This window comes from Manihot esculenta, chromosome 8 (assembly GCF_001659605.2).
Source record: "Manihot esculenta cultivar AM560-2 chromosome 8, M.esculenta_v8, whole genome shotgun sequence".
NCBI lineage: Eukaryota > Viridiplantae > Streptophyta > Magnoliopsida > Malpighiales > Euphorbiaceae > Manihot > Manihot esculenta.
Genome location: NC_035168.2, coordinates 26,900,144 through 26,912,870, shown reverse-complemented (window position 1 = coordinate 26,912,870; position 12,727 = coordinate 26,900,144). Strand labels below are relative to the sequence as shown.

Here is a 12,727-nt window from a genome sequence, read left to right as displayed (position 1 = left end):
AACTTACTTTAAACATAAAATGAGCTTAAGATCGGCTCTTACCTCTTGTAGATCGAGGGAGAGACGTCCTAAACTCGGAGGTGGGAGGTTTTGAGTTCTTGAACCTCAAAGCTCCAAAACTTTGCTCAAAGCTTGAAAATCTTCAAAACCAAATAAAAACTCATGAAAATCGAGTGAGATGGGAAGGAAAGAACTCAAGATCGGTGAGGGGCGGCGGAGAGCTCACCTTGGCCGGAAATGGGGAGAAAGCTCGCCCATTTTCGGCTAAGGGACCCTTTTATAGTGGCTGGCCAGGCCACGTTCGGGGGCCGAACGTGCCTCCGCATGCATGCCATGTTCGGCGGCCGAACTTGAGGTTCGGCGGCCGAACCTGGACTTTCCTCACTTATGCTTTCGGGGGCCTAAAGGCCCTCCCGAAGGCATGCATGTTCGGCGGCCGAACTTGAGGTTCGGCGGCCGAACCTGAGTTTTCCTTCAAGGTTGTTTTCATGCAAAAACTCATTTCCACTTTACTTAAAACCATGAAATACCTTAAAACATTTTATGAAAAACATGATTCTACCCTACTAGAGGCTTCCGACATCCGAGATTCCACCGGACGGTAGGAATTCCGATACCGGAGTCTAGCCGGGTATTACAAGGGTAATCCGATGTACCTCCCATCGAATACCCGGGATTTTGTGAGAAGTGTGGGTAGTGGGGTGGCTGAACAAATCCCGAGGCCTGAGTGCCTCCTTGGGACTCTCCCATACCTTCTTCTGACATGCTAACTCCCAGACTGCCATCCCTCCTCTGCTCTACATCCATATCATCCCCCATGTCCTCTGACATTTCTCCTTGAACTGTTCCCCTCACAGATCTGCCTCTACCCAGATCCAGAGACCTTCTAGGGTCTCTTACTGCTCTTTCTTTGTTAGACCTACTAGACATTGCCCTAGGCAATGTAGGAGGACGGGCGCTCATGCCCTCATCCTCAGGTGGCACTCCAGTCAATCGTGCAGATCGACGAGTTCCTCTCATCCGGTTTTCTGAAAAACAGCACATAACAATCAAATATCAGCATCATATGGTTCATGTGGAAACACATGAACCCACATCACATACATCACATATCATAGCACATCATTAATGCACATGCATATTATCATGGCATTTCACATCATCATACAAGACAGGACTCCACATCCTATCCTAGTGGACATGATCTTCCTATTGTGCTTGACCTTCTATAACATCTATGAGCCCGACACTCTAGGTCCGACCATATGAACCTAGGGCTCTGATACCATTCTGTAACGACCCGAAAATCGGACCGCTACCGGCGCTAGGATCCAGATCGGCTTAAGGCTGCCGGGACCCGTAGCAAGCCTAACATATAACCTGTCCAAACCCATACATGATCATACATACTCATAAACCTGTAAACTTTTTCTTTCCATAAACCAAGCTCAACCTGTGCATACTCATAGCGTAACATAAACCACACACTGGAGCCCTCATCAAATGCTCCAATGGGGTATCATAACATACATGAATTTAGCTTGGTTGAACATAAACATCATAAAAATCTCTAAGATCATGTATAAAAAAAAAAGGGATAACAACAATCTATGGTCAAGCACACCTCTAACATCCATAAACATCATCTCATTACATATTTAAGCTATACTTTTACATTACATCATAATCATTCATCATGTCCACACTAACTATTACATAATCAAAACTTCATTACTCTATCCGGACTCCTGCTCTATCCTGTACCTGCAAGCCTGGGGGTAAAGGGAGAGGGGTGAGCTAAAAGCCCAGTGAGTAGGACTATAAAAACATATTAACATTATGCTCCATGAAATGCATCATAACACAGACAATTAACATAAGGGTTGGGTGAACTTGTCACCAATTAGTCCCAGCTAACTCTGTGCCAGGCCGTAGCATGGGGTCCTGGTCTTCCTGTCACATCATATATTACTTACCATTACCCCAGGGCCTCCTCTAGGCTCCTGGTCTTCGAGTCCCATAACCGTGCCAGGCCGTAGAATGGGGTCCAGGTCTTTCCTTACTCTATGCCAGGCCGTAGAATGGGGTCCTGGTCTTCCTATCAGGGACTAATTGGGTCATCCAATATTCACCCACATCAACAAAAAATGATGCAATGCGGCATATTCGTGAAAACTAATGCAATCATCCTATTGCATAATCATGATGCATGAAACATGATAAAAGCATTCAATTTAAAAGATTAAGTTTAGTTTCACTCACCTCTGGCTGACTCTGACAACACCGGAGCAGCTGAACTCACTGCTGGGGCCCTCGGTTCCTCGGGTCCGAACCTACACAGGTGGACTCAAATGAGGGACCAAACATACTAGAACATATCTCTAAACTACTCCCCAAAGACCCCCTAAAACATCATGAAACAACCATAGAAAAACATGCAAAGGAGGCCTGGACAGGGCACTTTCGGCGGCAGGTTCGGCGGCCGAAAGTCCCTCCAGAGGCGAAAGTCAGGCAGGTTCGGCGGCACCTTCGGCGGCCGAAACTCCCAGACAGAGACAAAACTCATGCATGTTCAGCGGCACTTTCGGCGGCCGAAACTGCGAGACAGAGACGAAAGTCTCCTTTCGGGGGCAGGCTTCGGCAGCCGAAAGGCTTGCCTCTCCAGCCATGTTCGGCGGCCGAAAGTCCTTCGGCTGCCGAACCTGGTTTCTGCCAAAGGGCAGAAACTTGGTTCCTTTTGCACATTTCGCCTCCAAACCTTCCAAACAAGCATCAAACCTATTCTACAACACACATACACAAGCATACATGTTCCTAGGGGCCTCAAACCATCATAAACCCCATCTACAACACATCAAGCATCCACATTGCTCAAGAACATACATTAAACCCATAAACATAACCATAACCTAAACATGCATTCTACCTCCATAGATCTACTTAAAACTTACTTAAAACATGCAATGAACTTAAGATCGGCTCTTACCTCTTGAAGATCGAGAGAGAGACGACCTAAAACTCGGAGGTGGGAGAGATTGGGTTCTTGAACCTCCAAGCTCCAAAAACTTAGCTCAAAAGCTCAAATCTTCAAAACAAAGTTAAAACAAATGAAAATCTTGAAAGATCTAGAGGAAGAATCATCAAAGATTGGTGAGGGACGGCGGAGAGCTCACCTTGGCCGAAAATGGGGAAAAAGCTCGCCCGTTTTCGGCTAAGGGACCCTTTTATAGTGGCTGGCCAGGCCACGTTCGGGGGCCGAACGTGCCTCCCCATGCATGCCATGTTCGGCGGCCGAACTTGAGGTTCAGCGGCCGAACTTGGACTTCCCTCACTTATGCCTTCGGGGGCCTAAGGCACACCCGAAATGCAAGCATGTTCGGCGGCCGAACCTGAATTTTCCTCCAAGGTTGTTTTCATGCAAAAACTCATTTTCTTTCATGCTTAAAACCATAAAACACATTAAAACCTTTTATAAAAACATGGTTCTACCCTTCTAGAGGTCTCCGACACCCGAAATTCCATCGGACGGTAGAAATTTCGATACCGGAGTCTAGCCGGGTATTACAGAATCCACAGAGAATTGATTACCTATTTATTTTTCTCAACAAGACCAATAAAATAAACTGAAACAATAATAAATTAAGGATGAGATAAAAGACTGAAAGTGGGATCAAATGAGATAAACTGGAAACAGAATAAAAATAAATTGCAATAAAAGTAAAATGGGGGGTTTGAGATTGATTGTAGTAACTAATAATGAGAGTAATAATAGAAAGCAAATAATTAAAATAAAAGACTAAATCAATATGAGAAAAGCCTAGTTGAAGATATGGATCCACTTTGGTTGTTTGGGTTGATCATTGAAACTTAGATTATCTTGATTGGTTCAATAGATTAGTTATGGGGGTGGAAGACGCTTCTCACCACCATGTCTCTCCTTATGATTAAATTAATTAGGGAACGTCCTCTAATCAATTACTAATTAACAAATTGCCAAGGAACGTCCTTGGGCTATGGGCATCAAAACAATTGTCAATTGCATAAAGAAATAGAGAGATCCAATCCTAGCTACCCAAACGTATGGAGATAACGCTAGATCATGCAATTCCTTGGTTTTTACACCAAGTGTTCTAAGGTCAGAATATTTCCAGCAATTACGGACTAAAAATAATCCCAACTAACAATCAATTAACTTTGCAATTAAAATCAAGTGGCCAATTTGATCAAAACAACAAAGTAATCATGTAATTAAAGCATCAATTGCATAAATATTGAACAAAACCAAAGACAATAATTTATGTTCAGATCTCACAACCCATTAAGCAACCTTAGTTTCAACCAATCCTCAACTAGAATTAAAGAAATCAGTCACTCATTGGCTGAATTAAAAATAGAAAATTAAAAGGAAAAGAAAAGAACCGAAAATTGGATTCGTGGAGAGCTCCTTGCGGAAATTGCCGAACTGAAGAAAATTGGAGAGATTGCCCTTTTCCGTCCACTGAAGAGCTCTTTAAATAGAGCTGGAGAATTGTGCTAAATTGGAAGTTTGGTCCACGTGTGAGAGCGTGAGTGATGAAGGCGCGGGAGTATGTGCGTGAGATTGCGAAGGCGGGCCATGTGATTTGTCCGCGTGAAGTGAATGTGGGCTGCATGAGCGTTGCTTTGGCGGGCCCCATGTGCAGGAGATGTTGAGGCGTGAGTGTGCTGGTCTTGCGCGAGAACGGGCCGGTGGGTCCACGTGAGGGCGTTGAAGTGGAGGGGAGCTTGTCCATGTGCAGGAGTGTGGTCCACCGTGCGCGTGAGGGAGTGAGTGCGGGAATGGGCTGATCCATAAGCGGGCCCAAAAGCCAAGTTGCTTGATGTGGATCCAATTTTACAAACTTGCTCTCTTTTGCTCCAATAAGGCAGTTTTAGGGGCATTTTCTCCAAATTGTCCTTTTACACCATTTTCTGTAAAATAATATTAAAAGTAATAAATTAAGCAGAAATTATGTAAATATTTGTCAATGATATTAATATAAAATAGACTAAATTATGCTCTATCAAATACCCCCACACTTAGCATTTTGCTTGTCCTCAAGCAAATAAACATAGTCAAACAAGCTTTCTCACTCTAGATCCTTATTTCCACTTAAGCTCTTACTCTAGACACATATTCTGAAGCACTGCAGTGAAGAATATATGCATGAAGATTACTTACCTCCTTTCCTTGTTTCCCTTTACTAACCATGGCTAGGATTTGTTTTCCTCAAGAGAGACCATACATGCACATGTTTGTTAAGACTTTTTCTAGCTTTTGGATTGACTTGCCCTTACCTTGAAGTACTTTATTCAGGCTTTTGCACTTTAGATCTTGCTTGAAAGGTCACCAACCTATTTTTGATTTGAAGGTTTATATTTTTCAGTTGGTCGCCTATCCAAGTGGCTACTTGCCTTGTTCATAGTCTTTTGACCATTGGAACAATTTTCAATTTGTGCTTTTGAGGTCTTTGCCTTTGCTGAATTTTCTTTCTCTCAATGATTTGGGCAAATCAACACCAATCGCTAAATCAAGTCACATTAAGTTCATTCACACAACTTTAATTTATTCTCAATCAATTGAGAGTCATCAATATATTTTTCACCATGGCAAACTCAAAGATTCAATTCAAAAGGCAATTCTCAAGCATGAATATAACCCACTGCAAGTGATTCAACATAAGTTTAAAGAGTTTTCACATCAATGGGGTCATGGAAAGAAAGACTCATTCAACATAGTTCATCAGTTTTGACTAGAGCAAAACAAAAAGAAGAAGATGGTTGTGGTTGTGTGTGTATTATTGAAAGCAAAAATATACTAAAAGAAAACTGAAAGCATAAATCGCATAACTGAAAGATTTTTTTTTTTTTTTTTTTTAGAAAATCTGAAAGGAGAAATTGCAAAAGAGAGAAGAAGAAGATAGAAAGAAAGAGAGGAGGAAGAGGAGATATGCACCCCCACACTTAAATCATGCATTGTCCTCAATGTAAAAGAAGAGAGAAAAAGAGAACAAAGGAAACTGAGTACTCCCCTGGGGTGTGGTGTGCATGGCATGATCTCCTTAGGCAGAATGAGTGACGAACAGATGTTCGTCTGGGAAGGCTTCCTCAACTGGGCAAGGCGTAGAACTGGAGGGAAGCCGACTGAGGTGATCAGCCACAAGATTTTCCTTGCCTTTTTTTGTCTCTTATCTCCAGATCAAATTCTTGTAGGAGAAGAATCCACCTAATTAGTCTTGGCTTGGCTTCCTTTTTCTTGATCAGATATCGCAGAGCTGCATGGTCAGAATAGATAATGACTTTGGTACCCAAGAGGTAGGATCTGAATTTTTCCAAAGCAAACACAACTGCCAAGAGTTCTTTTTCAGTTGTTGTGTAATTGCTTTGTGCAGCATCCAGTGTGCGAGAGGCATAGTGAATGACGTGGGGTGAGTTTCCCACACGTTGCCCTAAGACTGCTCCCACTGCATAATTGCTTGCATCACACATAATTTTAAAAGGCAAGTTCCAGTCAGGTCCTTGAATAATTGGGGCAGTCACAAGCAATTCTTTAATCAAGTCAAATGCCTTTTTGCAGTCTGCATCAAAATCAAAGGTTACATCCTGTTGGAGCAATCTGCATAATGGTAAAGTGATTTTTGAAAAATCTTTGATGAATCTTCTATAGAATCCTGCATGGCCAAGGAATGATCGGATGTCTTTAACAGTTGTGGGATAAGGCAGATTTTTTATGGTATCCACCTTTGCTTTGTCCACTTCAATGCCTTTAGCTGAAACAACATGACCTAAGACCATACCTTGATTAACCATAAAATGGCATTTTTCATAATTAAGCACAAGGTTAGTCTCAATGCATCTTTGCAAGATCTTTTCTAAATTGGTAAGGCATTCATCAAAAGAATTTCCATGAACTGTGAAGTCATCCATAAATACCTCAATTGTCTTACCCACATAGTCAGAAAATATGCTCATCATGCACCGTTGAAAAGTGGCAGGAGCATTGCATCGTCCAAATGGCATTCTTCTAAAGGCAAAAGTGCCAAAGGGACAAGTGAAGGTGGTTTTCTCTTGGTCCTCTGGGGCAACTGGAATTTGATAGAAACCTGAATAACCATCAAGACAACAATAGTGAGTTTTACCTGCAAGCCTTTCTAGCATCTGATCAATGAAAGGCAATGGGAAGTGGTCCTTCCTTGTTGCAGCATTGAGCTTCCTATAGTCCATGCATACTCTCCATCCATTTTGAACTCTAGTGGGAACAAGTTCTCCTTCAGCATTTGGAACAATGGTGATCCCAGTTTTCTTTGGGACTACATGCACAGGACTCACCCATTTGCTATCAGAGATTGGGTAGATGATACCTGCATCAAGGAGCTTGACTATTTCTTTTTTTACTACTTCCATCATGGGTGGATTCAGTCTTCTTTGAGCATCTCGAACTGGCTTGCATTCATCTTCCATGTGAATTCTATGCATGCATGTGGAAGGAGAAATACCTTTTATGTCATCAATGGTCCATCCTATGGCTCCTTTGTGTTTCTGCAGTACTTTCAGGAGGCTTGCTTCTTCATGTTGGTTCAATTCATTGGACACTATTACTGGTAGTGTCTTGTCAACTCCTAAGTATATGTATTTCAGATGGCCTGGAAGAGGCTTCAGATCTGATTCTGAGATTTTCTGAGATGGATTTCTGACTGAACTAGGCTCTCCTTTTTCCATTCGTGCTTGGCTTGTCTGCGTTGGATAGAGAGTGGGAGAGATTTGAGATTGGGACTGAGATGATGTGCTTGAAAGGCTTTCAGGTGGTTCTTCTTGCGCAGGATTATACTGAAAGGGAGGCGGAATGGAGCTGTTTTGCGTGGGAGGCTGAAAGGATGCGCCTAAGAGGTCTTCAGGTGCCTCTTTTTGCGCAAGAAGGGTCTGCACACCATTCTGAAGTGGTGCAACTGAGTTTTCTCCAATCTGCGCTTGACTGCGAACTATCTGTTGGATGCTACAAACCGTTTCCTTAGGTTTTGGCTCCTTCTTAATCTGTACCTGATCAGTATCTCTGCAGAAATCACTGTTAAGAATATCATCTTGATTTTCATTAAAAATTTCCTAGCTTAAGCAGTCAACAATATCAAGACCATAAACAGGGGATATATCATGTGGATATTTCATGGAATCATAGACATTATATTTAATGACTTCCCCCTCAAACTCCATAGTGAGAGTACCATCATGCACATCAATCTTAGTTCTAGCAGTACTCAAGAAAGGACATCCAAGAAGGATATCAGAACTAGTATTATAACTATCTTCCTTAGTATATATCACATAAAAATCAGCAGGAAAGTCTAGTTCATTTACTTGGACTAACACATCTTCTAGAACACCTATGGGATATACCACAGATCTATCAGCTAGTTGAATCACAACTCTTGTTTCTTTCAAAGCACATGCATTCAGAGATTTATAGATGGAGAGAGGCATGACATTGATAGATGCACCTAGATCACACATGGCTTTCCTTATACCAACATTCCCTATCTTGCAAGAGATAGCAAACATACCTTTGTCTTTGCATTTAGTAGGGAGTTCTCTTTTAATAACAGTAGTCACAACCTCACCTACACTTACTTTTTCTCTCTCTGCAAGCTTTCTCCTATTAGTGCAAAGTTCTTTCAGAAATTTAGCGTACCTGGGAATCTGCTTAACAGCATCTAGCAGAGGTATATTAATTTGTACTTTCCTGAAAGTGTCAAGGATCTCTTTTTCTTCCTTTTCTTTTTGTGTTCTTTCAAATCTCTTGGGAAAAGGAGGTGGAATGTGAAAGCTTACCTTTGGGTCAGTCTTTTGTGCAGGAGGAGCTGCGGATTGCAGTGGAGAGGCTTCAGGTGGCTTTGGTTATTTTTCTTGCTCATGATTAGTATCTCGAAGCTCTTTGCCACTTCTCAAAGTAATAGCACTAACATTCTGTCTGGGGTTGGTTTCAGTTTGGGAAGGGAGCTTACCTTGGGATTGCAGTTGGCCTATAGAGGTGGCCATTTGGCTTAGGTCCTATCGCACGCCTTGCATAGATGTGGTCATTTGGCCTAGGTGTTGTCGCACGCCTTGCATGGTGCTCACCATTGTTTCCATCATTGTTTGCATGATCTTCTCAAGGTTCTGATTTGGAGTTGAAGGTGCTGGTTGGGCTTGATTTCTTTGGTAACTTTGGTAGTTCTGATCACTGTTGCTCTTTCCATAGCTAAAATTGGGGTGATCTTTCCAACCTGGATTGTATGTATTGGAGTATGGATCATATCTAGGTTGGTTGTTGTACCTCCCAATAGCATTGACTTGGTGATGATCTTCTTGGAGAGTAGGACATTGATCAGTGGGGTGTCCTACATGTAAGCAGATCTCACATGGCCTAGGAGGCTGGGGTGCTTGAATCTGTTGCACTTGGCCAAGGGCGATTTTTTCCACAAGAGATGTTAGTTTTGAAATTTGAGATTCAACAGAGGATGTTCTTACCTCATAGATTCCTCTTTGCGTTTGCCCTTCTTCTTCATATTGCTTAGATGAAGCTGCAAGATTGGATATTAGTTCCTTCATCTCCCTTGGTGTCTTGTCTAAGATAGATCCTCCACAGGCTACATTTATGAGTTTCCTTTCTGATGGAATCAATCCTTCATAGAAGAACTGAATGAGGGCTTTGTCTGACATATCATGTTGTGGACAACCTGTACATAGTCTTTCAAACCTTTCCCAATAATCATATAAGTCCTCAGTTGGTTTTTGCCTTATGCTAGTGATTTCTCTTATTATGCCAATTGATTTAGATGGTGGGAAGTATTTGTCCAAAAAGGCTTGGACCATATCATCCCAAGAAGTTATAGATCCAAGTGGCAAATAAAATAACCAATCCTTAGCATGGTCATCTAATGAAAAGGGGAAGGCTCTTAGTTTAACATGATCTTCAGAGATCCCTTGAGGTCTCATGGATGAGCAAATAATTTTAAATTCTTTTAAGTGCTTATGTGGATTTTCATTTTGCAAACCTCTAAATTTAGGGAGATGATGAATCAAACCTGATTTCAGTTCAAAGGGGACTGTAAGAGGTGGATAGGTGATACAAAGTGGAGCATAATCACCTATGGGAGTTGCTAACTCCCTCATGGTTCTTTCCCTTTGTGCTTGTGGCCTAACTGCTGGATTTTCTTGAACTATTTGGTTCTGGACAGCAAGTCCATTTGGGGCAGCATCTTGTGGATTATGTTCAGCCATTGGTGCAGCTTGTTGGTAAAATTCGGTTGCTTCAGATGAAGCTTCTGCGGCTTGCTTTCTAAGTCTTCTGAGAGTGCATTCAATTTCTGGATCAAAGGGCAGTGTGTCCCTGTTTTCAGATCTGGTCATGAAAAAAAACAAACAAACAAGTGAAATCAAGTCCCCGGCAACGGCGCCAATTTTTTGACTCGCGGTTGTCGAGACCGGTCAAAAATAACCTTTCTGGTTATCAACAATTTTACAACTGCAGATAGTGGTGAAAGGATCGAATCCACAGAGAATTGATTACCTATTTATTTTTCTCAACAAGACCAATAAAATAAACTGAAACAATAATAAATTAAGGATGAGATAAAAGACTGAAAGTGGGATCAAATGAGATAAACTGGAAACAGAATAAAAATAAATTGCAATAAAAGTAAAATGGGGGGTTTGAGATTGATTGTAATAACTAATAATGAGAGTAATAATAGAAAGCAAATAATTAAAATAAAAGAGTAAATCAATATGAGAAAAGCCTAGTTGAAGATATGGATCCACTTTGGTTGTTTGGGTTGATCATTGAAACTTAGATTATCTTGATTGGTTCAATAGATTAGTTATGGGGGTGGAAGACGCTTCTCACTACCATGTCTCTCCTTATGATTAAATTAATTAGGGAACGTCCTCTAATCAATTACTAATTAACAAATTGCCAAGGAACGTCCTTGGGCCATGGGCATCAAAACAATTATCAATTGCATAAAGAAATAGAGAGATCCAATCCTAGCTACCCAAACGTATGGAGATAACGCTAGATCATGCAATTCCTTGGTTTTTACACCAAGTGTTCTAAGGTCAGAATATTTCCAGTAATTACGGACTAAAAATAATCCCAACTAACAATCAATTAACTTTGCAATTAAAATCAAGTGGCCAATTTGATCAAAATAACAAAGTAATCATGTAATTAAAGCATCAATTGCATAAATATTGAACAAAACCAAAGATAATAATTTATATTCAGATCTCACAACCCATTAAGCAACCTTAGTTTCAACCAATCCTCAACTAGAATTAAAGAAATCAGCTATTCATTGGCTGAATTAAAAACAGAAAATTAAAAGGAAAAGAAAAGAACCGAAAATTGGATTCGTGGAGAGCTCCTTGCGGAAATTGCCGAACTGAAGAAAATTGGAGAGATTGCCCTTTTCCGTCCACTGAAGAGCTCTTTAAATAGAGCTGGAGAATTGTGCTAAATTGGAAGTTTGGTCCACGTGTGAGAGAGTGAGTGATGAAGGCGCGGGAGTATGTGCGTGAGATTGCGAAGGCGGGCCATGTGATTTGTCCGCGTGAAGTGAATGTGGGCTGCATGAGCGTTGCTTTGGCGGGGCCCATGTGCAGGAGATGTTGAGGTGTGAGTGTGCTGGTCTTGCGCGAGAACGGGCCGGTGGGTCCACGTGAGGGCGTTGAAGTGGAGGGGAGCTTGTCCATGTGCAGGAGTGTGGTCCACCGTGCGCGTGAGAGAGTGAGTGCGGGAATGGGCTGATTCATAAGCGGGCCCAAAAGCCAAGTTGCTTGATGTGGATCCAATTTGACAGACTTGCTCTCTTTTGCTCCAATAAGGCAGGTTTAGAGGCATTTTCTCCAAATTGTTCTTTTACACTATTTTCTATAAAATAATATTAAAAGCAATAAATTAAGCAGAAATTATGTAAATATTTGTCAATGATATTAATATAAAATAGACTAAATTATGCTCTATCAATGAGAAAGGCTCTAGTTGAAGAATTGGATCCACTTCAGTTGTTGGGATTGATCATTGACACTTAGTTTCTCTTTATTGATTCAATAGATTAGTTATGGAAATGGAAGACGCTTCTCACCACCATGTCTCTCCTTATGATTAAACCAATTAGAGAACGTCCTCTAATTAATTACTAATTAATAAATTACCAAGGAACGTCCTTGGGCCTTAGGCATCAAAACAATTGTTAATTGCATGAAGAGATAGAGAGATCCAATCCTAACTACTCAAACACATGAGATGTCGTTAGATCATACAATTTCCTTAGTTTTTACACCAAGTGTTCTTATGTTTGAATAATCCAAGCAATTACGGACTTAAATCATCCAAACTAACATATTATTACCTTGCAATCAAGAATTAACATAGATCTAAACAACAAAGCAATATTGAAATGAAGCATGAAATTGCATAAATATTGAACAACCAAAAGTTAAACAATGTTTGATCAAGTCTCCCAATCCATATAACAACTAAAGTATCACCTAATCTTCAACTAGAATAAAAGATTTCAGCCTCTCATGGCTGAAACCAAAAACCAAAAATAAAAGAAAAGAAGAAAGGTAGAAGAAGAGATGTGAATCCCGTAGGTGTCTCCAAGGTGGTGTTTAAAAGTTGTGTGGAGGCTCCTTATGTGTCTTTTTATAGTTGAAAGTGCTGCCCTAGGTC

The 12,727-nt window shown here is 41.1% G+C and overlaps 1 protein-coding gene across 2 annotated transcripts; it reads right to left on the bottom strand.

Annotated features, from left to right (window-relative positions):
• Nucleotides 1-2,272: 2,272 nt before the first annotated feature.
• LOC122724347 lies at nt 2,273-11,766 on the bottom strand. Of its 2 annotated transcripts, XR_006351647.1 has the most exons (4): nt 11,393-11,766; nt 10,077-10,393; nt 4,420-4,950; nt 2,273-2,333 (listed from the first exon to the last, which is right to left on the bottom strand). XR_006351647.1 is itself a non-coding variant. In XM_043958899.1 (3 exons), exons 1-3 carry the CDS (start codon nt 11,743-11,745, stop codon nt 4,874-4,876), a joined length of 747 nt encoding a protein of 248 aa, XP_043814834.1. In that variant the 5' UTR covers nt 11,746-11,766; the 3' UTR covers nt 4,306-4,873. The 2 variants fall into 2 exon arrangements, 1 of the variants encoding a protein (XP_043814834.1); XM_043958899.1 differs by lacking the exon at nt 2,273-2,333 and having other exon boundaries at nt 4,306-4,950.
• Nucleotides 11,767-12,727: the final 961 nt, after the last annotated feature.